The sequence below is a fragment of the Mesocricetus auratus genome, unplaced genomic scaffold (assembly GCF_017639785.1).
Source record: "Mesocricetus auratus isolate SY011 unplaced genomic scaffold, BCM_Maur_2.0 Super-Scaffold_100676, whole genome shotgun sequence".
In the NCBI taxonomy this organism is placed as follows: domain Eukaryota; kingdom Metazoa; phylum Chordata; class Mammalia; order Rodentia; family Cricetidae; genus Mesocricetus; species Mesocricetus auratus.
This window is the reverse complement of record NW_024429266.1, coordinates 159,812,106-159,836,959: the sequence shown is the minus strand read 5'-3', so window position 1 is coordinate 159,836,959 and position 24,854 is coordinate 159,812,106. Positions and strand designations below refer to the sequence as shown.

At 42.6% G+C, this 24,854-nt stretch overlaps 1 protein-coding gene across 13 annotated transcripts in view; it reads left to right on the top strand.

Annotated features, from left to right (window-relative positions):
* The window catches only part of Foxp1 (forkhead box P1), a 405,483-nt gene extending 390,042 nt beyond the window's left edge, over window positions 1-15,441 (top strand). For 8 of the 13 annotated variants that reach the window (XM_040738590.1, XM_021227830.2, XM_021227831.2 and 5 more), the window contains 4 exons: window positions 1,117-1,186; window positions 2,373-2,468; window positions 5,405-5,571; window positions 10,673-15,441. In XM_040738590.1, coding sequence (XP_040594524.1) covers window positions 1,117-1,186; window positions 2,373-2,468; window positions 5,405-5,571; window positions 10,673-10,817 — 478 coding nt within the window. In that variant the 3' untranslated portion in view covers window positions 10,818-15,441. The remainder of the gene's footprint in view (window positions 1-1,116; window positions 1,187-2,372; window positions 2,469-5,404; window positions 5,572-10,672) is intronic. The other 5 variants (XM_005071201.4, XM_040738594.1, XM_013114168.3 and 2 more) reach the window with 1 other exon arrangement.
* The last annotated feature ends 9,413 nt before the right edge of the window (window positions 15,442-24,854 follow it).

The window sequence follows — 24,854 nt, the reverse complement described above, 5'->3', positions numbered from 1 at the left end:
AGAAACTAAACGGTGTGACTTGTACATGTACCTTGCTCGTTTCTCTTTGGAACGCCAGTGCCTAGAACAATGCTTTTAAAAAAAAAATGTCTTTGATGTCAATAATTGACTGTATTTTGATCCAGCAGCTTACGGGGACCCTCAAAGCTAGGTATTTCTGGTGTTACCCACAATCCCTGCAAATGAAAGGAAGTGATGGTTACAGTATATGTCTGGTGGGATAATGTTTTTTTTTTTCTCCTGTGTGAACACTCAAGTAGTAGTAAATTTGAATAACTAAGGATGTGCCTAGCAAGCTGGCATAGGGGTGCATGCCTGTAGTGACAGCCCCTGGAAGGCCGAGGAAAGAGGACTGCACACTGCAGCACAGCCTGAACTTTGTCAAGAGACCCTATCTCCAAAACTGAAAACCAAAGCACAGGGAAAAGATTGATAATGTCATTTCCTTCAAAGTCTGTTGATAAATGAACTCCATTACCTACTGGAAGCCACACTTTCCCTCAGTATGTCCAGTGCAATTTGGTGGTTTTTATTATTATTATTATTATTTTAAACAGGGCAGGGATATTTTTCTTTAAAGAAAAAAAGGTATCTTGGCTCCTTTTACCTAGTCAACAGAAACAACACCAAATCAGAGTGTGCTCTCCCAGACTGGGCTGCAAGAAAGACAATGGCCGAAGCTCCTGCTTTACAATGTAGGAATAATGGCGCTGTTTCCCCAGCAGTCAGGGTCAAGTTCAGCTGAGAGTGAAGCCTCCTAGCAGAGACCCCTCGTGCAGTCCCAGGCAGCCTGCCCTGGTGCCATGCTCCCACCTTCTTGCTGGAGTGTGGGTGCGACTAACCCTTTGCAGACTGACCTCCGAGGGAAATTCCCATGTGTTACAATATAAGACAGCTTCTCCAGGGTGAGCAGCCAGATCCATCCATGGAGGTATCCACCCAGACCAGCCCCCAGACACAGATGATGAAGCTTTTAACTTTCCCTTCAGTTTGGTGACCGGGAGGGGGATGGATTTCTAATGTGGAAAGACTACCAGTAAGCTTAAAGACAAAACTTAGCGCGGACCCTTGGGCGGATTGCATTTAACTTTGAGTCTTTATCTTTTTCTTGCACAGTAACCCTTCCCTTATTAAAAACATGCAGAGCAGCCACGCCTACTGCACACCTCTCAACGCAGCCTTACAGGTAAGATTAACGGCCATCCCCAATTCGCAGCACAGGCGCAGAGCTCCCCCACTCATTTCAAAATATATTAGCCTCGCTCTAATTAGATATTAAATTTTAATTCCGTTAAACTTTTTTCTTAAGTACGCAAAGCATCGTTCTCCCCGGAGGCAAACACATCGGGCTGCTTCAGCGTTAGCAGGATGCTCAGCATTTTGAATATTGTGGCAAAAAAAATTAAAAGTTCACTTATTAATATTTATCAGCAGTATCATAATTTCCATCGTCTTATTTCAGAATTTCACTTGAGGCAAAAATACCACAAGTGTAATTACTCTAGCACAGCTATTAATGTGCTGGATGATAGGCCACCGTGTCACATGACCTTCCATTGTTCACAGGTTTAAAGAGAAAGCAGGGCTTTATTAAAGTCCATTTCAATACCTTTTCTTTCCGTGGGAGTAGGGTCTGGGTTTGTTTCCTCTTGTGTAAGTCAACTGTTTAAGCAACAGAAAGCTTTAGGAAGGTAGACGTTTCCAGACCGTTGTTCAGGAAAACCTAATCATCATCATACCGAGTGTTTCTTTACTACTGACAAATAAATCACATATTACCTCAAGCAGGGTCCTAGAAGGTGAGTGTCCTGGGTGTAAGCGACGGGAGGGAAGTCCCGTGCGTCTAGCCAGTCTTGAGTTTCTGTTCCTCACACCACCACGTTATTTCTAAGACTGACAGCGTATCTGGTATCACTTCTTTTAAATACCTGATGCCATACGCAGATCTCCCTTAAGAGCTCAGGGGTAGCCAGGATCCTTGTAGCCATTGTTTCTGTTTAGGAAAAAACAAAAAACAAAAACAAAACCTACCTTGATTATTCTAGAAGACATGCCAAAAAGAGTCTTGCAACATTTACATCATGTAGACTACAGACAAATCTTGCTTTGGCCATTGCACGCTCCTAGCCCTGTTCACTGTAGCAGAATTGGTTGTTGGATGTGATGTCTTGGAAGTGTTATGGTCCCTCAGAAAAGCTCAAGTGAAGGCAGAAATAGAGAAACAAACTCCAGAAAAGGGATGCCAGTGGGGAAAGGTTTAGAACACGTGGCATTATGAGAACTGGAGGGGGGAGGAAGAGGCATTGACAGCAGCCTGATTCTCACCACTTGCTAAACAAATATTGACTGAGCCCCTATTCTGCTTGCCACAGACCTGTCTTCCCAGCTCACCCGCAGCATCCTCAAGCTCCTTAAGGATAATGTGCCCCGACACAGTTCAAGGCGGACCTACTGAACTGAGCATCTCAGTAATTCTATTTATTTCTTTTTAGCCTAAACCAAATTTACTAGGAGAAAATACTCTCTGCATTTCTTTTAATTACTTGTGGTTTACGTAGTAACTTTAGAAGAGTAAATGAAAGCCCGCTTACACGCTGCCACAGTAAATACCATGCATTAGTAACTTGCTTTCCCTGGAGTCTTGTGAAGTATGAATTTAAAGGCGGTTCTATCTGGATTGGTATTAAAATTACAAGCACATTTTACATTCACAAGGCAGAAAGGGAAAAAAAGAAGGAAGGAGCCTCGTCCTTTGGATTCCCTTAACTCTGACGGATTTCAATTAGCGTGCTTTATCGTCACAGACGTGTTCACACTTCATCTCCCAGACCTTTGTCTTCGCATCCACCGCACACTTCCGTCTTTCCCCTGCTCACCCAAAACTGTCCTGCGGCTTTCCAGGAACACTTTAAGGAGTATCTCCTTGGCCCCTCCTCTTGAATTCGGATTCCCCACCAGTAGACAGCCAATCATACAAGACAGCTTCCTGCCATGCAAATTAAATAAAGACCCCACCAGCAGGCCTTCCTTTCCATTATCACCCACTTCCACTTTGCACGGCGAGTAAAAATAACAGTGCAACAATATCTTCAAAAAAAATTACTAGAGCGACATAACGGCATGATATACAATTTATAAAATAGGACAGCAGAATCCACTACAGAAATAAAACATGGGGCTCGGGACAGATTGCATTATGCTCTGAAAAAGTGAAGTAACTACGGGTAACTGTAAAGCTTCATATTTATAGACTGCCTTTTCCCTGGGGAGCGCAGAGCAGTTAACATTCCAGACGCCGTGGTACTTACGGACTCGTGTGCCATCACCTAAGAACCTTTGTGTTTCTGGCAGAGGTGCCAGTTTGATATGAAGCCACACTCTGTGCCCAGAATCATTTATATAATTAAGTCCATTATAAACATTGTGACACACCTGCTCCTAAGAGCATCAGGAAGGACCTGTTAGAAGGTGATAATTTGTGGGTTGCTCTGATGCTTCGCTCTGCAAAAGACTACTCAGGAGGAATAGTGGTGGGCCAGGCCCCAGAATCCTCCTGTAGCCCAGTGGCTAGTGTTTTGTTTAAAGGCACAAAACTGGTTCTCTGTACTTAGGTTGTGTCTAAGGTCTTGTCAATCGTAAGTGTCTTTCACCCATAACATTTTGAGAATAGAAAAGAATAACAGCTATCCTAACACACTCTAGTTGTTTCCATGGTTTTTACTTCTCAGTTCAGGGCTTCAGAGTCCAATAAAATATCAAGGTGACAGTGGCCCCAGCTTCTTCCCTTGCCGACCATCCAACAGTGCTCTTGTCCAGTGAGAGCAAATCCGCAAGAGGGCTACACAGTTGACAGTCCAGGCAGCACTTAACGTGGCAGGGAAGTGTGACCACTGTGTGGTCTCACATAAGGCAGCTGAAGATGGCAGCCCAGCTGCAGCTGGCAGTAATATTGCTCTGCCAACTGTTCTGCCCAGGAAGAATAGAAATGTTTTATTGCAATTATAAAATATGCATTCGGAAAGCGCTGGATGCAAGCGGATTATCTGACAAGCCATAGGAGAGTGGGAAGTGGTCACCACACTGGGAAAACAGGAGATACAACCCACCTCCCTTTACTTACGGAAGGAAAGCAGATAAGCCCACAGGGGAAGGAGGGAGACACTGGGTTTTACACGGAGCAAGACTGCAGCTGACTAACAGGCAGACTCACTGCAGCCCAGCTCCGCTCCTGTTTCCCTTTGTTCCTGGCTCGTACCTTCTCTTTGGTGCCAGCTTTTCTAGAATAGTGAGGACTCTCACATGATGGTCCAACTGAAGCCACTCTGCCAGATTGTCTTGTGATCGTACTTTCTCTCATTAGGATGGAAAACCAGGCATAGTGTAGTCTGCAAGAAGACAATTTTGATAAATCTTCATCTAATTACAGCTGCCTCTTTTCCCAAGTCTGTCCTCCTGAATAATAAAATAAAAAGTCACTGGGGCACACTTCCTACCCAAGTGTAACAAATGGGCTTCCTTCAGTCCCATGGTATTTTTTGACAATTGTCCACATTGCAGCCAGGGTGGCCTTAATAGTTACATTTGCTATCACAGAAAATGAACAATAGTCTACCAGACTTTAGTTTGGGGGTGAACTTTTTTTTGTGTGTGTTGGGGAGAGTGGTTCTTTCTCATACTTTTTTTTTTTTGGCTGACTCTCACTTGGAGTGACTTTGTCACCTTTAATATCGATATACTTAGTTGTAAAGGAAATAAGATTTAGCCTTTCTTTTTGCTAGAGATTCTTCTTCACTTCCAAAGTCCTCCATGATTGGTCTGATGCTGGAAGCCTAGGCTGTTGCCTTCATCTGGTTATGTCAGCCTTCACTAAGCAGGTTCAAAAGTCATTAAAATGGGAATGATGGGGGAGAAAAAATTGATTCCAGTTCCATAACCTCTTCCTTTACTATGGGTGTTTATGGAAGTTCTCATAAATTTGAGCCATGTGGCCATATAATCTGATCAAATCTTGGATATCCAATAGTGGAGTCATCAAAGTGGATAAAGAAATGAAAATTCCATTATATTTCACTATGAGCTGGAAATATTCAGTTCTTCTTGAAGAAAAAAAAAGGCATTGGATATACTCTTCATATTAGATACTTTTGTCTAAACCATATGACTCCACAAGACAGAACCCAGGAGGCAACTTCACCCATAGACTCATCGGTGCTCAGATAGCTCATCCAAATGAAGCCCAGGGCTCCTACATCTTGGAAGCAAAATCCTACAGCTCCTGGAAATTGTCAGCCACAATACAGTGAACTTGAACCAAAGGCCATCAAACACACCACGCATTCCTAACACAGAGCTTTCTTGTCTTGCCTCCTCTACAATTTCATTGGGTTTCTTTTGGTTGATGCAGGCTTCCATGGCTGAGAATAGCATACCTCTGTACACTACCACTTCCATGGGAAATCCCACTCTGGGCAGCCTGGCCAGTGCCATCCGGGAGGAGCTGAACGGGGCCATGGAGCACACCAACAGCAACGAGAGCGACAGCAGTCCTGGCAGATCCCCTATGCAAGCTGTGTGAGTACTGTCCACTCAAAGCTTTGTCACCTGATCCCAGTCTCCCTGTTAAACTCTTCTCTGGCCCTTCAAGACACCTTCCCCATCATTTCTGATTTCTTAAGAGCCTCAATGTCACTTGTGTCACTTGTTAGTGCGTAAAAGGACTAGTTAGTAAAAAAGCAATCGGCTTCATCCACTGTAAGTGTGCACAGCAAGAAAATGAGAAGTTTCCTCCACTTTGTGTCTCAGACCATTACTTAAGTCACACTGTGATTTTTCTCCTAAAATCAGTACACACCTCTTTGAGAAAGCCCATGGTGTGTTCAGCTTCCAGCGAGGGAAAAGATGCATGTTTACTTGGTTGTGCGCTAAGTTTAACCACTTGAGCTCAGCACCGCAGCATTATTACCAAGCATTAATGATGGCACAAATGAAAGGCAGCATGATTTATAGATTGCTCTTAAAATATCAAAAGGAAAATTAATAGGAGCATTACAGCGGCAGACGGCAGGATAATGAGAGCACATATAACTGAGTGCAGCAATGGTCGCCTGGGCTGCATGCGAATGGCACCAGGACCACACAAATCTCAGCAAGGTCCCCGGGGCGGGGTGCCCCTTTGTGGCCGGTGAAGGTTGAAAACCACTGCCTCTGCCATAGTCCCCCTTTTGTTCCTGGGGAGGGTCCAGCGACAGAAAAGGAACTGTGTGATTCCAGATGCGGGGCTGTGCAGTGGCCCAGGCCGCTAGTGGCAGTCCGTCTCCCTTGTTCATCGAGTTTCTCCAAAACCATGGCCCACTTGCAGTGACTAAACCAGTTCAGTGTTTTCCAGTGCTGTCCGCTCCAAGAATAGGCCACTTGTCTGCACATTCTTTCTGGATTACTGACCAACATCTTATTTTAGGAAATTTGAGGGATGGGAATGGAAAATGTGACCTTTAACAAGTAGAGACAGAATGAACTGGCATCTAGTGACAAAGGGGGTGAAATGGTATCTGCCAGCATAATGGGGGAAATCTGAGATTTTGCTTTCTAGCATTTTAATCCCATGCCCTGACTTCTCTAAAGGGGATCTTTAGAGGTGGGGATGATGGTCTTAATTTGTGGGCATAGTTTCCCAGCGCTGACACGCTCGCGTTTTAAGAATGTCTTTCCCACTATTGCCACCGAATTCATCTTCCCTAAAGCAAGCTGGTGTCTCTGACTCCTTTGTAATCTCACTGATATTCACCATTGTTGGGACATTTTATTTCAATATTCAGAAAGTTCAGGCATCTGAGCCACTACAAGACATTAGCCATTGAGGAAGAATATATGAAGTTACTGAGTAGAAGGCACAATGTTTTCTTACAGTCTGTTCAAACTCAAGGTGTCATCCATGTAAAAGGAAGGGAAGGGAGGAAGGAAGGAAGGAAGGAAGGAAGGAAGGAAGGAAGGAAGGAAGGAAGGAAGGAAGGAAGGAAGGAAGGAAGGAAGGCAGGCTGCTGGCCAGCCAGTCTATGGAGACAGACCTATCCATGATGGAAGTTCAATTGCTTAACAAGATAGAGTGAACCTCATATGTACCAAAAAACCTGTATTTTACAGCAATCATCCTAATGTGTAACACAGCAAAGGCTCAACTGCTTGAAAGAAAGAAAAAAACCCCGCATCGTGCTGTCAAAGCATGGTGTTCACTCGTCAGGGTTACACCATGTATCCCGGGGTGCTCTGTGCCGACAACAGCTTCACTGTGCTGCTATCAGTGTCACAGCCAGTTAGACGTGGTGACCCCATACTTCCATTAAGTGAGTTCTGTAATGACAGAGATTTCATTCTTGTCCAGTGTGCATTACCCTGCTAGGATGCAAATTGTTTTTTAACTGTTCCAGTCTATTGGAATAAATCAAGCCATAAACTTTACAACAAGGCTTACAAGACACTGTTAGGAAGCTGGCCCAGCACATAGGCAGTGTTTGTAATACAGCTGTCTGCTCACTTCACTTTGCTGTGACACAAACCACAGCATTTCCTTTCTCTTAAAAAACAATACAAAAGCAAAAATGAAACCTGCAGAAGGTAGTTGCATAATAATGGTTTGGGGGCAGCGTACTTTCATTCTGGTAGGAGCTAAAGGGCCACCATACCAAAGGCTCTGTGCTGTATGTACACCCAGAGCAGGGAGGGACACAATACCTTGAAACACTAGTTGTCTATAGTTAAAAACCCATATGTTCCCGGGAAGGCTGTACAAAAGGATTACTCAGATGTAAGGGGAACAGAGGGATGGTATTTTGCTCCATTATCCCTTGGGAGTCCTTTTGGAAATAGTAGGCCTGGTAGAGGGAGGCTTAAGAGAGGCCCCCACTGTGTAGCCCTATTCTGTAGCTGGCACACTGTGTCTATGCCCACTGGGAGGGAAGCCTTTAACAACGGTCTGAATCTCACATGGAAGACTGAAGAACCCTTACTGTCATACCTGGAGTAGACTTTTCAGGTTGTTTCACAGTCCATCTAGTTGGTCATATTTGTTGGTCATGCATTTTATGTTAAGCACTAGGGTAGACCATGTAGATGTGCCAGCATCATTACCCATGTTAGGGTGCAGTAAATACTCAATGGATTTTGGGGAGATTGGAATAGTCTCTGGTGTTAGGAACTCCAATTTGGGGAAGCCTTCCATTTTTTGTTCTTGTTGTTTGGGGGCTGGATCTAGCAAACGGTGATTTTATAGTTGTAAAGCAAGAAGGTCACGTTTCCTAGCGTATCCAATCCATACCTCTAAGACTTTGTGTATTATCATCAGACTGTACCTTGCAAACCAGAGATTGATAAGTACTAGGTATGATAGCTTTTAAAAATTTAAGCAGAAAAGTGGTATTCTGGAGAATAGCAGTTGAGTCTCAGCAACTAGTTTATAAAATTGTTTTTAAAGGGCAAATTCCTGTTACTGGACATTACTACACCCACTCAGGCAGTTCATGGAATGATTGGTGAAGTCACAGCTCTCCCTGTAGTGAAGTCAGGAGACAGAACTAAACGTTCACTGTGGCCGGTAATGCAGGGGGTGCGGTTCATGGAGTGTACCGCACACCTGTGAGACCACAATCTGCTTTTTTCAAAGTAACACTTGGGACACTGACATTGAGTCTCACTTGATAACACCCCTCTGCAAATTAATATCCCAATAAATCAGGAGAGCCATAAAGATGTTTTGGCCTCTGCTCCAACAATTGCATTCTTAGACATTTATCCCAAGGAGGTAAATCAACAGAAGGAGAAAGATTAATGGCTAGCAGTGGTTCGCTGTACTATGCAAACGGTAGAGGGGAAGGAAGAGACTGCAGAATGCCCGGTGTAGAGGGACCAGCTTACCAACAGATGGGATCACACATAACCAGAAAACTGTAGACGGAAAAGCCAACAAAATACGAAAAAGAAAGAAAATAATTCCTGCTGTGTCTAAAGCATGTAATAATATGCTCTCCAAAGGGAAGGGAGAGGCTGGCAGTGACCATAATCAGGGCTGGCTACACAGGCATGTGACATGTTCAACGACATGGTACCCCAAGCGTGGAAGGACCCTGCCCTCTTTTGAAGTGTTTGATTTTCCTCTTGAAGTTAATATTTTTCATTCAGGAACTCTGCAGACTAGCTAGCCAGGCCTAAGCCTTATTTCAGAAACAAAGACAAGCACACAACCATTAAGAATTTTAAGTAGCTGGAGACCCACATGTAAAATACACTGATTTGTTGGACAAATGGTTTTTAGGAATATGGGTTTAATTGTTTAAAGCTATTTACCTGACATCTAGCCCCCCAAACTCCCTCAATGCTGCACTAATTTTAGTGTCAATTGATTTTGAAGGTTCCTGTCTTCCAGGGAAGGCCCTTGTTTGTTTTTAAGTGGTACCAGGGACCTTTAGGCCTTGCATACAGCATCAATTATTTAGGAATCCAGCCATCCCTGTACCACCTCTTATTACTAATACTTGATAATGTCCATTATAAGTCCCTCCCATTTGCAGCCTGTCTCAGAGATGGGCACATTTGAACTTGAATGGTTCTTTTGCATATCAAAAGCCCCCCGCTACAGAAAGTCATTTGTATTTGCAAGAGATCAGTTGTAAATATGATTTACGAACAGCTTTTCACAGTTGTTATCAGAGTAGTTTTGTGTGATCATGCCAGCCCCCTTTAGATGAACCGAGCCCCGGTCCATAATGAGAAAGTTGGCAGCTCTCAAGGTAGCTGGAGTGTCCGGGTGGCGGCTACCAGCCGGGCCTCATGTTTTGCCTTGTTTACAGCTGACAGTGTTATTATTCTGATTGGGGCTCTGCTCTCTTATCATATCGTTGTGTTGAGCAAGCCTTTTCCTCTCCGTTTGTGTTTCCTGGCAGGGCTTTTCTTGCCTTATTGACAGTTTGTAAAAATATGCATTAATTTGGAGCTTCAAGCATGTATCATGGTGTCTCTTTGCTGTGCTTGCTTGAAGTTGATTAATGATAGACCCTCGCTCGGGGTCGTCCTCTGGAGGGTTCTCTCACAGGTTCTGCATGTTAACTAGCAGAGCAGAGCACACAGCAAGTCATGATTAGCCCAGGCAGCCTCCTGTGCTCAGTGGGCCCCATGAACCACTGCCGTATTGCAGATCCCCATTGCACATAATTACTTGCAGGGTGGCATTCATCCACCCAGGATGTCTCTACGAGGCCTGTTATTTGGCACTCAAAAGTATGGTCCTGGGACCAGTACCATCACCCGGAATCTCTTCGAAAGGCAGAGTCTGAGCTCCATCTGCTGCACTGTCACAAGGCCCTCCAGTAACTCATGAGTCCTGGAAAGCAGGAGAAATGGAACCTGTACAGAATCCTTCCTGAAACAGGGATGTGCAACGGATATTTCAGCACCAGTGCTGTTACACTGAGGGGTTCAGAAACGCCTGCACACACGTGGTCCCTAGACCCTTGGGACATAGGCAGTGAAAATGACAACAACTTCCCCACCATATTTGAAAAACACATGTGGCCAGGGTGACTCTGCCTCTACTGGACAGTGTTGTCGCTGTAGGACACATCTGCACACCAGCTGTACATCAGTCTAGATACTCTTCTAAGCCTGTTTCTCTCTCCCTCTGTAGGCATCCCGTACACGTCAAAGAGGAACCCCTTGACCCTGAGGAAGCGGAAGGGCCTCTGTCCTTAGTGACAACAGCCAACCACAGTCCAGATTTTGACCATGACAGAGATTACGAAGATGAGCCAGTAAATGAGGACATGGAGTGAACCTCTGGGCGGGCCGACCCCCGAGACCGAAGATTGGGAAAAAAGCAAAACAAAACAAATTAAAAAACAAAACAAAACAAACAAACCACGTCAAAAATTAGCAGTGAAACCGTTCTCCGCTCGTTGTACAGTCTGGAGGATTTTTCGCTACATTTTGACAACTCTGAAAATGTGTTAACTCTTAGTGCCATCAAGAATCCCATTTGGGAGTATTTTTGATTTTTCTACTTTTTGTTGACAAAAGGGATTTGTACTCTGTGCATTGGATGGACCTGTTTGGTACTTGGGATTTTCCTCTTTGAGTCAACATCAGTGTTGTAAATTCGGTAAACGGATTCACTTTTAGCAGCAGACTTTGAACTGCAGTTTGTCCTGCCAAGGCCGACACCGAGGACACCCGACTGAGCTTGCGCACCTGCGCCGCAGACCAAGCCTTTGCCCAAATCGAAGATTCCAGTGGACGACCTATTTGCACAGCACTGCATGTTGATATCACTGCCTTTACTCACTTTGGTTTTCTTTTTGTTTGTTTGTTTTTGTTTTTGCTTCCAGTTGGGATGGGGAAGGCCTTTGTGTGTTTATTGGGGGGAGGGGTTAAAAATAATTATCCCAAACTTTTTAATGTATTGCTTTTTTTTTTTGCTTCTTCTATACCATTTTAAGTTCTGACCTCAGGCCTCCATTTGGGCCCACGGCCTCTTGGAGGCTTCACGTTTTCTGTACCTTGTGATGAATGTTAATAGGTGTTTTTATTATACAAAGCTGAATGTCATTTCTCGTCTGTAGTTTTCCGGCACTCATTCCATTTTCCTATAGACATCCCCACGTTTCTCTCAAGTTTAAAAAAACAAAACAAAACATTCCGTTTTGGTCTTTTTTTCCAAAAAAAAAAAAATCCCAAAGGCTGCACCTTACACCTGAAGGTCCTCTCACAGGGACACGGTGCCCTGCCAGAAAGAGAACGAACAAGAGAAAAGGAGAGAAACACACGCACACATTCTAGGAACATAGCAGATTCATTTCACAGAAGCAGTATTGGGGTGGGATGGGAATGTTTGAGAAATTCTCTTTTCTTTTTATAGTGCCCACCATTGTGAGTAACTGCTACCACATTCTCTCAGCATCAGGAAACACAGCCAAGAGAGACAATGAAAAGAGTAAACAAAACTTAATAATTAGACTGGCATGATGACCATGGAAGGCTCTCCCCCCTATAATCAAGTGACTAGGACCACAGACTCTGTGTTGTCCTTACCAGCATGGGTTGCTTTGTTTGCAAAATGACCAAAAAACCAGCTTCCCTAACTAACTTTACTCAACATGGTGACAGCGCTGAGTTTGTGCGTCAGTTGAGACCAGCTTGGTGGCATTCATCTGTTTTAATGCAAATGAGACTTCACCGTGAACTTGTTATGGGAGTTAATGAGCACTGAGCCCAGTAGATGCTGATGTGTCGGATTCCAGTGTGTAGAGTGGGTGCTGCAGTTCAGCCTGCAGTGTGACAGTGTCACACCACCCTAGTAGCACAAACTTAACAGGTGACACCAGCAGACAGACGGAGGCTCCTGCGACTAGGGTCCACAGAATGTGATGGCTCTAGGTCAGTACAGCCCTCAGCCCTTCAAACCCCTCCACACTTCTGTCTACACCCACCTCCCTGGCATTTATTTATCTAGGGCTGTAGCTTTTGTTTGGGTTTAGTTGGAGAGCCTTTCGAAGCTTAATTTATATACTTTGTACTTTTTATTTCTAAAATTACCAAAGATATTACACAAAGGTAAATTATTTTCTTTTATGCTTTATCTGATGAAGCCAAATATCCTCTTATTGTTGATCAAAGGAGGCAAAAGGATTCAGAGGCAAATGATGAGGCCCAGGCTATTTGCCAACCCGAGGGAAATAACTGCCCCTCCAACAGAGTTCATTTAGCAGACTAAGTAGGCAATGGAACCAAAGTTTTTTACTTTTTTCTTTTTTTTTTTCTTTTTCCTTTTCTGTACTTGTACAGAGACCAAAACTAACTCCTGTAAGGAGAAAATAAGGGGCTACTGCAGAGAAAGAAAAATACAAACAGGAAAACAGTATTATAGCTCCTATGGAAAGAATGGGATACCATCTCAGAAAAAAGAAATGAATGTATGATGCTGAAAATTAGTGTGTAAATCAAGGAGACACTAGGATGACTTCAGAGAGAACAGAAAAGTGTCTGACTGCACTAGGCCACTTCTAGAATAAAGAGATTTTTTTAGAACATTGGTATGCCACTTTTCTTTAAGGGTCGTGCTGTGATCACTGCATTAGTTTTGTTTTATCTTGGCATATATATCCTAGTTCTAGATTCTTTCTGCTTTTTGCTTTTCCTTTTTAAGATTATGATTTGGTCAGCATTTTCATTTACACACAAAAATAGGTGACATTCCCATCCACTCATCAGCTTAGAATAGAACGTCTTTGGCAATTACTTCTGAAGCTTTGCTCTGCTTTCCGTTGAGGGGCGGTCCGTGGTTACTCGTGCCCCCACCCCCACTTTTCCAGGCAGCTTCATGATGTCAGGCAGTAGCCAGGCAGGGTCATGGGAAGGGGGCCTGTGCTTCTAAACGGAGTGGTTGCTGGTTAGATATTGAAAAGAGGATAAAAATCTGGTAGATTAGTTCATTCTCAGCATGTGTAGCTAGACACGAGTAAAGATGACAGCATGAGAACTGTTAGTACGCATACCTCAGTTCAAACCTTTAGGGAATGATTAAAAAAAGTAAAAATATACATTTCACTCAGTTGCACTTAGTCGTATGTCTTGCATGCTTAGTCTAAAGACTGTAGCAAAAAAAATAAATAAGAAAAATTAGATTTTACATATCTTTGCAGGTGTCACAGCCTTGCAGAAGAACCAACTTTAAAAAAGTTCTCAGGCTTTACAGCAAGCAATCAATCTTTTACAGTTCTGATTCTGTCCCTGGGGGGGGATTATGGTCGCTTCTTTAGAATGGGGTTGATTCGGTTGTACATATATCCCGATGTGTCTGTGTCAATCTTTGTCTTTTGTGGGGGAGGGCCGAGGGCAGCTCTTTTTTTTTTAATTATTTTATTTTTTAGGTATTGTTCCTAAAGAGGAATAAATGCATACACCTGTTTGTCAAAACATCTTTGCTTTTTGTGCAACTGCATTTTATTAATGATACTTTAAAGCAGAAGAAAACCACAGTATCTTTGGGGGGAAAATCTACTGTATGTAATGGATTTGCAGTTGGTGCTGCACATGTATTTTATTTCCTTATCCTTGATTTACGAACATTGGATGATATATTGACATGTGGGGGAAAAGAAGAAACTCCAGAACACTTTTTTTTTTGGCTTTTAAATTGTAACATAGTTGACATAATTTGTTTCCTACTCTCATTAATTGGAACATTTTGTACAGGTTTGTGGGGTGGGGCGTGTGTGAGAGAGCGTGTGTGTGTGTGTGTGTGTGTGTGTGTGTGTGTGTGTGTGTGTATGTGTGAGAATCTGTTTTTGATACATTCCTGTTCCTTGTGTTTATCCTGCCACTGCCTTCTTGATTATCTTAAACAAGTTCCTAAGTTTGAAAAGAGAAAAAAAAAGTTGTTTAAAAAAAATGTTCTCTCCTGCTGCAGTCAATATTTTTGCATGATGAAATTCCAGGGTCACACTTTCAAAGGTTTATCAGTAAAGTAGTCATTAATAATGGGAAGTGTTGAAAATATTGAAACTTTTGCATAAAAAAATTTGCAAGGTCCCAAAGTGTAAAGACAATTTGTTACTTTTTCTTTTTCTTTTTTTTCTTAGTAAAAATCAAGCAACCATGAGGGAGGTTGGCCCATGTGTCAGACACACACAGTCATGATGAGGACCCATCTTTGTTGTTCCCAGGTCTATCCATGTGAAAAGGCTTAGGCTGCCGTATTGGGGCAGCAAAAGGTGAACATCAAGACTTATGTACATGGTGACCTAGCTGCCAGTGTCCTCCCCACATCAGAAGACAGTTGACTTGACATTCCCAGTGTCCCATTAGCCATAACGAAGCAAGCCTTGGTTTAAAAGATAAACAAAATAATAGAACCAAAATGTAATGTAAATCACTAGCTCTTATTTTTTAATCACACACGAAATCTATTCGAAAAGTCTCCTCTTTTCCACATTCTAGCTGAGCTCTGTCTCCAAGGGCACACAAGCAGACTCTGCTAATGACTTTGAATCTTTTTGGTACCTTTTGGTCAATGCCATACCCTCCTGACAGTCTGGAAGTGTTTTGCAACTCGGTTTCACTTTTACTATCCTGAGAAGCAAATGGACAATTCTAGCGGCGTCTTGTGGGTCCACTGTAACTCAATGCAGTCCCTTCTACCCAGGAGCCTGGGTGGAGATGGTGCGGTCTGGGTTGTGAGCGTGGTGCTCTCTGTATATGTGCTGCCACTAACAAGGATTGTTTTGTTTTGTTTTGTTTTGATAAGGCATAAAAGAATCTCATTCCTTGACATCAACTGTAATTCCATCATTCCATGTCTGTGGATACAGACAATAAAAAAAAATGTTGTGTAGTCAGTACTAGTGACTGACATGAGAGCGTTCTCAAATGCAATAAAAATGCTGGTTGTTCACACTGGTAGACAAAGTTGCCACAGCCTAAGTTTTTTCCCCCACTTCTGACCTGCTGAGACTGTATGGCAGGCATATGCTGCAAGCTTCCCCTTAGCCACAGCCTCCCCCATACCAGATGCACAGCCTGATGAGCAGGCTAAGGGAAGCTATTCGAAGAAGGGTTCCAAGGGATGGTGGAAGGGCCAGCTCTGTCAGAGGGAGCACGCTCTCTTCTTCACCGAATTTGATAAGAAAAAAAATTGTTTCATAACTAACAAGAAGAGCCAAACTAAAATTTTGGAGGAAAGCAATTTCATGAATAATTCATTGACATTTCACATCTGCAAGATCAGTCATCCAAATAAAATGCTAACGTCAAAACCACCATCTACTGTATTCTCATCAGCAAAGCTTTTGCATATAATGATAAATGCTTAGATTAGAACAAATGATCTTATAAAAATGTTCTATCAAAAGTGTGCTGGGTTAACTACACAGAGAAGACAGCAGAGCTGGAGGGAGAGCCCTGGGTCCCAGGAAAGTACCTGTAGAGGTTATTTTTAATTCTATACTTATAGAAAAATGTGTGTTCTCTCCATAACTTCATCCCATCACACATATTCTAAGGACTGATGAATGATACCACCGGGTCTTTTTAACACAAATCTCACTGGCGATATGCTGAAAGGAACACTACAAAGCTACACGTGATAGTCCACACCTTTAATCCTAGTACTGGGGAGGTAGAGGCAGGTTTATCTCTGTGAGTTTGAAACCAACCTGGTCAGGCTACATAGACCCTGGCTCACCAAGAAACAAACAAACAAACAAACAAAAACCAGGGAGTGGCCAGACCACAGCACATCAGTAAGACTTTGAGATGACTAGTGGACCTTGTTGGGGGGGTGGGTGTCTTTCCCAGCACAGTGTACCTGCCTGTTTTGGGGGAAGAATTAGAAGGAACTTTCCTGCATTGTTTCTGAATCTCCATTTTACTTTTTCTACAACAGTATGATTTCGTTTTGTGTTTGTTTTCATTTTGAGATAGGGACTCACTATGCAGTCCTGGCTGGTTTAGAATTCCCCTAGGAAAATCAGGCCACCTGCCTTAAATTTGCAGCAATCCTCCTGCCTCAGCCTCTCAAATGTTAGGATTATAGATAATGTACCTCCATGGCTGACTTTTTTTATTTCCTTTTAAACAAGTAGCTATTGTTACCAAGATAGGAATCAGAACCCTCTTCTCATTGATTGCGCTGCCAGTCTGCAAGCACCCTCATTCGATAATTAGCAAAACATTTGAACCTTTAATTCTCACCTGGCTGCTAAGAATATAATACCAGGGTTAACTGAAATCCCCTTAATTGCTAGGCTTAAACACAGATGCTGCTCACAGGGTATACTGTTAGCTGTGCACACACATTCCTAATAAAACACCCCAGGACCCGTGCAAGTATGAGAGTATGTATAGTGGAGGTTCAGCTGGCCAATACACACCATATTTTAAATTGCATTTCGGGAATCATTCCATAGCAGAAATACTCTGAAAAGATTCATCTCAAGCTTGCTCCTCCCATAAGGCAGCTAACCCAAAACAACTTCTCCTATTAAACAGGGGCCTTTTATATAAAGAGCATAAGCTCTCTCTATAAAACAATATGGGGAGCTGCGACATAAACCTGGATAAACAATACAACTAGCCTTTTTAATAGGTCGTCTTCTTTAGTAGTACACATGTTTATGTGTAGACGAGTATGACAATTTAACTTTTCATTGTAGTTGAGTCAAATCAAGGTATCCTTCCTTATTCAAATCGAAGTTGGGTCTCAAGTCTCCATTTAAAGCTCTAGTTAGACTGATGAACATTTTCAGACAGAGTTCATATCAGAAGAAAAATAAATGCAAAACTGCTAACATAACTGTGAAATATTGTGTGGATTTGAAAACCATCACTCAGCTGGGCAGTGTTGGTACATGCCTTTAATTCTAGCACCCAGGAGGCAGAGGCAGGTGGATCTTGGTAAGTTTGAGGACAGCCCGGTCTACAGGGTAGTTCTAGGACAGCCAAAGCAACACAGAGAAACCCTGTCTCAAACAACAACAATAATCAGTCTATAGAACTTATATTGATTTTTTAAACACCACACACACATACACACAAACACACACACACTACACTACAACCCTATAGCATTTTATTCCCACTTTGACTAGTAAAGCCATACTGAAGGTGTAATATCAAATATATATATGTTAATTTACCCATCTGAAGCTACCAACAGTTGCCTCTGCTCCCCAGCCTCAAACCAAGATGGCAGGTTGGGAGAAGGACAAGCTGTGAGTTATAATGTTAATTGAAGGTAACCGGCCTTTCAAGAATTAATCTCAGCTAAGGCGATGATCATTATTTACTAGTCCATGACATTTTTATCACTCATCATTTTAGCACGTTTCTATTGAAAATGCTAAAATGGTTCGTCATAAGGCAGATAAGTACTTCAGCTGTAAAAATGACCAACACAAGTGGCGGCACTCGAACATTAAATTATACTGTAATTAATATAGACAGTTAAACTGTCTACTACCAACAGCAATTTAGGTAACCACATTTGATCAGCTATAAATTGTAACTACATTAAAATTCCAGAAATATTAGCAATATGGATTATTTGATGGAAGTCTGAGCTGATCAACTATCCTTTTCCTCTCTCTCTCTCTCTCTCTCCCTTTCTCTCTCTCTCTCTCCCTCTCCCTCTCTCTCTCTCTCCTCTCTCTCTTCTCTCTCTCTTAAATAGGTCAGGTTGACCACAAATCCATGGGCGAAGATCAGGCCTGGCACTTTTAATTTCATGAAACAAGCAATTACAAATAGTTGTATCGATTTGTTAAAAAGCTTTAGGTGACATAAATTGTTTCCTGTTTAGCTTATTGCTCTGATACATAAATGTCACCAAGTCCAGTATTAATTAGGGCCCTGGGAAAACACGAGGGGGCCATCACGGGTTCTGTTGTGAAATTTGTCACTCCTTTGTGAGCCTTTTTAGTAGCATCATTTCTCATTAGTGACAGGCAGAGGCAAGGAAAACTATTTTGTTTTGTGAAGTTTTTAATGCCCACTCTCTTATTCCAAATGAAACTGCAGGACTTTGGACTTGCTTTATTGCAAGTTGATACACAATACCACATTTCAAAAATATCTTCTAAATAGAATAATATTTAGAAGGGATGTCAGCCTCCAGCAGGCTAACACATCTAACCCTTCTCAATGTATGGCACTGTATGTGTTTCTTTGGGGTTCTATTTCTACACTTAAAATGCAATTTTAAGTGGCTTGCACACACTATTGACTTAACATAAATCAAATGTATCATATGTGCTTTCTTTATGTTGGCATGCCACTTAGAAAAATATGTGCAATTCAGGAGGAAGGAGGGGTGAATAGACAAAATTTATTAAATATAAGTTTTTACTGTAATAGAATATTAATCTAAGCCAATGCTCATTTGCCATTAAACTGATCCCTTTTTTAAAAAAAAATACACATGCTTTTTATTATTTTGCACTCAAGCAAAAATTCCACATCCAAAGACTTTCCATTTAGCTGGGAATGTCTTTGGCAAGCAACATGTCAAGAAAACTTGACCTACAGAAAGACAGCAGACAATGTCCACACTGAGCATTAACCCACGGGGCAGAGAAAGTAAATGTGACTGACTCCCCAATATCAGAATGGCAGTCAACAGCACAGATGAGGGAGGAAAGGTCCTTCCCCAGAACCTGCCTCTTTGCTCCTGTAGTAGCACATAGTTGAAAATGTTTGATTTGCAACATAAAAGATTCATTAATTACCACTTGAATATTTAAAGCTATTTTACAGTCTAACAGAGATAGATAAAGCAGTGAATTAAAACCTCTAATAAAATTGTAAAAATATTTCAGTAAGTTTACCCGTGTTATGATTTAGGGAGAGGTTCAAGCATTCTTACAGAATAGTCTTTACAAATTTCAAGTGTGTATCTGGAGGAAGGAGCTGAGCGCCGGGAAATAATTTGTTGCTCACTTGCAAATGTTTACTAATAATTTGCTTTTGATTCAAGCTTGTTACCTTAGGACACCACAGACAAAGTAATACCTACCAAGTAGATTGGAAAGAAGCCTTGTATGTCTAATTCAGGAATTCATCATCTTTCACTGGACTTTTTAATCGCTAAAAACAGGAAGCCCTGAGGATGCAGCAAGCATCCCTGCCCCCCTGATCTGTGTGACTTGTTTGAGTCGGGAACTTTAGAGAATTCATTTGGTTCCTGTGGTGCTCATAGGAGACTGTGCAGGTCACACCTCCACCAGAGCTCTGACCATAAGGTATAGCATGGTTTGACAAGATCCTTTATCTCTTTTGTCCTCAACTTCCTCTTCCTGTGAATTCAGGACATTTCACTAACAGGTGACAAGGATTCTTTCCCATTATATTGTTCTCAAAATTTAATAACGTCCCCTCTTTGGGGAGTTTTCTTGATGGGATCTGCAGCAGAGAGAGTTTATGCGCTACTCCGTATCTCCCCAATATTAAGATCACCTTCGGATACTCCTGCTAACATGGTCTCTTTGAAACGGGCCACTAACCTGCATGCTTGCATCCCCCTGGAAGCATTCATAACATACTCAAACCCAACACTGGAGATCAGCTAGTGAGTAAGACAGATAAAAGACCTTTGATCTCATGGTCCCTGACTGTTCACATGGAAGTAAATCCTGGAACATTAGGTTGTATGGCCGTGTGCTAAGTACTAATGAGACACAGAATTTCAAAATACAGGAAGACCACTTGACTCCACTGGGGACCACTGGCGAGGCCGTCCAGAATACACACTGTTTAATTAAAACCCCAAGGATGTGTAAGTTTAGGCCAGATGGCAAGAAGGAAGGGAGAGTCCAAATCAAAGGGAATTCAAGGGCCTGGAGTGTGAGAGGAAATGAACCCTAGGCAGGGATCAGCCATCACTGAGAGAGAAAGACCGTGAATAGAGTCATCATTGGCGTGACCAAGCACTCACTCTCTCAGTGCTTGCAGTGCCAGCTCTGTCACTTCTCTGGAGGTGAGAATGGAGGCACAACCAAGTCATGATCCTTGTCCTCACACGCGACACCAATGGTTCTCAACCTTCCTAAGGCTGCAGCTCCTTAATACAGTTCCTCATGTTGTGGTGACCCCCAACCATAAAATTGTTTTTGTTTCTACTTTATAACTGTAATTTTGTTACTATTATAAATAGCTGTGCTTTCCAATAGTCTTAGATAACCCCCATGAAAGAGTCATTGCTCCACCTTTTAAAGGGGTCGTGCCCCACAGATTGAGAACCACTTCTCGGTGCTCTTTCTTCTGGGCCACACTGGCCTTCCTGCTCTAACTGGGCTGACTGTGTGCTGCCTCAAGGCCCAAAAGTCTTTCCAAGCAGTGTCATGTCCCCGTGGCTCATGCATCCCTTCCCTGCCACTCCCACCATGCCACATTGTAGTTGAGAAGCCTTTGCTGACCATGCAATGTTACTCGCACGCTCCCTGCCCACTCTCTCTCCTTCCACCCCTCCCTCGCTTCTTTCCTGTTTCTGTGGGCTCATCACCTTTCCATGTTACAGAGACATTGCTTGTATTGTTACGGAGTATGTCCAAGGGCACAAACCTTGCCTGCAAGCATCTGTACTCATAATCCCGCAGTGAGATAGCATCCCTTTGTGCCATTCTTTTGCCAAATGAGTGTGCTGGCTAGATAGTGAAGAACGCTGACTGTAAGAGAGGGGCACGGACCCAGGTCCTGACAAGTGGAACTTGGTCCCTTGGACTTTGGATGACTCCATAACTTTTGGCAGTTTATTTATACTCCTTTAGGTCTCAATAAAAATTTCCCAGATTATAAGTGAATTATAGTGGTTTAATGAAATAGTGTTTATATGTAAAGGCCACACAGGATGTTCTCCATAATGGGATTGAGTATTGAGAAAAAGTGAGACCAGTGCTTGTACATGAGATCTTACCTAGCTAGCTGAGTCTCTGCTGGGAGTTAGACATCAGCCTCCCAACTCCAGGGTCTAGCAGAATACCATGCTTGTTTCAGAAATCTTCTCTCAAACTGTATCAGTGTATTTCAGTTCATACTGATTTCTGTCTCTGGTCATCGCACAGTCCTATATTGGAGTCATACAGCAGGAGTCTCATGTATCAAGATCTTACAGTAGGAGGTACCCCTCTGAGTTCAGGAATCTGAAAGGAAGTCTATATAGTATGATAACTTCTGGGAATTGTGGTTTTTGACTAACACAGAGAGTGGACCACTTGTTATCATGGCTTCATGAGAAAGGACCATAGAGTCCATGCTCTGAAACTCTCTTCTCTCATCTGCAGATAACATTAGGATGTTAAGGTGCATTGATGCCAGGACTAAGAAAAAAGCTCTTTGAGGCTACAGCAGAAACAAAAATGAATTGTGCTTTAACAAAATCTGATATGATGCAAGATGCCAAAAAGGGACAGTTGGCCCAGGTCACTGGAAAATGACTTGAATAGAATTTATAGCATTTCTCTCATTTCTTGAGCAGAGGGAATTTGGCTTGAGGCTTCGTGAGACATAGGGGGCCTTACCAAGGATTACAGTTAAAGAGAGGAAGGGGTCACATACTTGCACAAAGCTCTCCAAAAACAGCCTTCTTTTCACAACATATCTTTATCAACTCAAATGCTCATGTCCACTAAAAAAATGATAGAAATAAGGCTAACTGTGAGACACAGGCCCATTACAGATCACCTTTCTTCTTCCTTCTCCATGCAACCCTCCAGGCCGATGTCTGTCTGGGCAAAAGCACATAGCTCAGTCCCCACATCTGGCAGAAGTACCCACTGAGGTGATGTCACTGTCCAGTTGTTGCCCATGCCAATCCTCTGGATATATTCTCAATACTGTTATGCAACATTCTACACTAAAAAGATGCCCACTTCCGGTACCACATTCTATGAACCCAAATCAGTATCACCATCACAATTCAGAGTAGGACTACACAGCCTGGGCAAGCCATTCTTCACTCAGCCAGTCACAAGTGATCCACAGTAAGAGAGGTGTCCTCTGGTTCCCAAGCTCATGAGAAATACTCTAGCCAGACTCATCTTGTACAGAGAGACACAATCATATTGGGTGAAAACAGCACCTTTTAAAGGAAGTATGGCTAAGAAGGCCAAGACAATTATCACCCACCTCCCAGGAGATGTAATGCTAGGTGTTGTCTTGAACTCACAGCATTGAACAACCTAGCCCTCAAGTGTAGCAAGAATTTTAATAGGTCTTAATTATAAAAACCCAGAGATGACATTGGGGGTTAAAGGTTGAAGATCAGAGAAGCAAAGCAGCCAGCCACTAGAGATTTCTCACCTCTACTAATGCTCAGACCAAAAGGGCAATCCTGCCCTCAGATTGCATCTCCAGACTGTATCTTTCTCCATCAAACCTCAGACTGCACTGAGCTCCTGTCTCCTCCTGTCTTATGTTCCTCTCTAGTGCTGGGATGAAATCCCAAGTGCTGGAATCAAAGGTGTGAGCTCTGTTTCTCTTTTAGACTGATTCACTCTCATGTAGGCCAGGGTGTTCTTGAACTCACAGAGATCCATTCACCTCTGTCTCCTAAGTACTGGAACTAAAGGTGTGGTCACCACTGCCTGCACTCCAGTCTTCAGGCAAGCTTTATTTGTTATCTCATTAACAAAATATCATCACACTCAAGTTACTATGATTTAATTGCATCTTAGAGTTAATTATTCATTTCACCACATAGTCACAATGAGAACCTACTTACTACCATGGTGGCTCTGGGGGGTCAATAGTTAACTAAAGAGAAAGGACAACCATTTTTCTTCTGAGTCTTCTTTTCTAGAAGGGAGAACATTATATTGGTGACAAACATTATATTAGTGATAAATTGGTGTCAGAAGAACAAGGCGAAGATGGAGTTAGAAGGCACCAGGATAGGGAGAGAACTGGCTGAATGGTAGCTACAGCAAAGACCCCAGAGACACGGTGACTGTCCAGTGAAGCTCTGAAGGAAGCAAGCTGGATAGGTACCTGTGAGCACAGCATCTAGTGCAGAAGAAACAGGCGCAAAACCCGGAGGCTGGAACAAAGAGACCTGGGAGGAAGATCAGAGTAGGCCACGGGGAATAGATGGCCCTATATAGTCCAGTGGTCCCATGGTGAGGATGGACACTCACTTTTTGTCTTAGTGAAATGAAAGCCATTGGAGAACTTGGCTGTAGAGAATTCCTCTGGCTGCTGCATTGAAAATGTGGGGGAAGCGAGTGCCGAAGCAGAGGGACGGTGGTGGTTGGAGTGGTGAAGACTAGAACTGAAGGATAGCAAGAGGTGCTGTAGTCTGAAGACAGCTGATGAGATTCAGTGCTGGCTGGGATACTAGCAAGAGAGAGGATCGAGGTCGTTGGTGAACTGCAAAAACAGAATGGTCATTTTCCAATGCGAAAAGACTGTAGGGCACATAGGTGGGAGGGGAAGTCAACACACCCATTTCAACTTTTCACCCAAGATGTCTTTCAACCATCTGGCTTGGGATGGTGAGCAGGTGGCTGAAAGGGAGCCTGTTTAGGAACAGGCTGAGGCTGGATGTGAGGAGGCATATGTTTAGGGAAGGAGTAAATTATACTTTGGTTTCAATAACACAAAGAGATATTTTTTTTAATCCTCGTTCCATTAAAACTGAATATAGCAGGAGAAACTGAGTTGCCTGCATTCCATTGTGATTTTACACAAATTTGGAAATCCAGAGGAATCTTTTTTGGCTCAACCCCAGGTGCCTTGCTTAATGAACTTAAGACTGCTGTGCTTAGAGAACACGCCTCTCGTGGTAGGCTCTGGGAAACAATTTGTTGTAGCTACTTAGTGTGGAGTTTATAAAACATACTCATTTGTAACGTAAGAACTAGAAAACTGTGTGTTACCAGGGCAGAACACATGCACACTGTGTGTATATATGTACACAACTCCTAATGTCAGGAATCATGTCTGGGGCTGGATTTTTTTCAAAGAGTTACTAATTTAAAAATAAACATTTTTGAAAGGCTCAGTTCACCATAGGTTCACTCTCTCTCTCAGAAGCCCTCCCTTAATTACAAAAATCTTCCTAAGCTATTTCCTTTGGTGTGCAAAAAGGTGTGTAATTAAACCATCAGTATAATACCTATGTTCATGTAAAACCTGCACTGATGAACTTTAACTGCTGAATAAAAACTCCTATTACATGACCATTAAATATTATGAATAAAGCAAGTTAGGATAGAACTTGATTAATTTTTATGCACTATGGATTGTATATAGAATAAATTGGATTGTGGTGGGTCTTCTCCTGAGCAACCCCTTTAACTCAGAGAAAGTGTATTCTAAGTTATTGT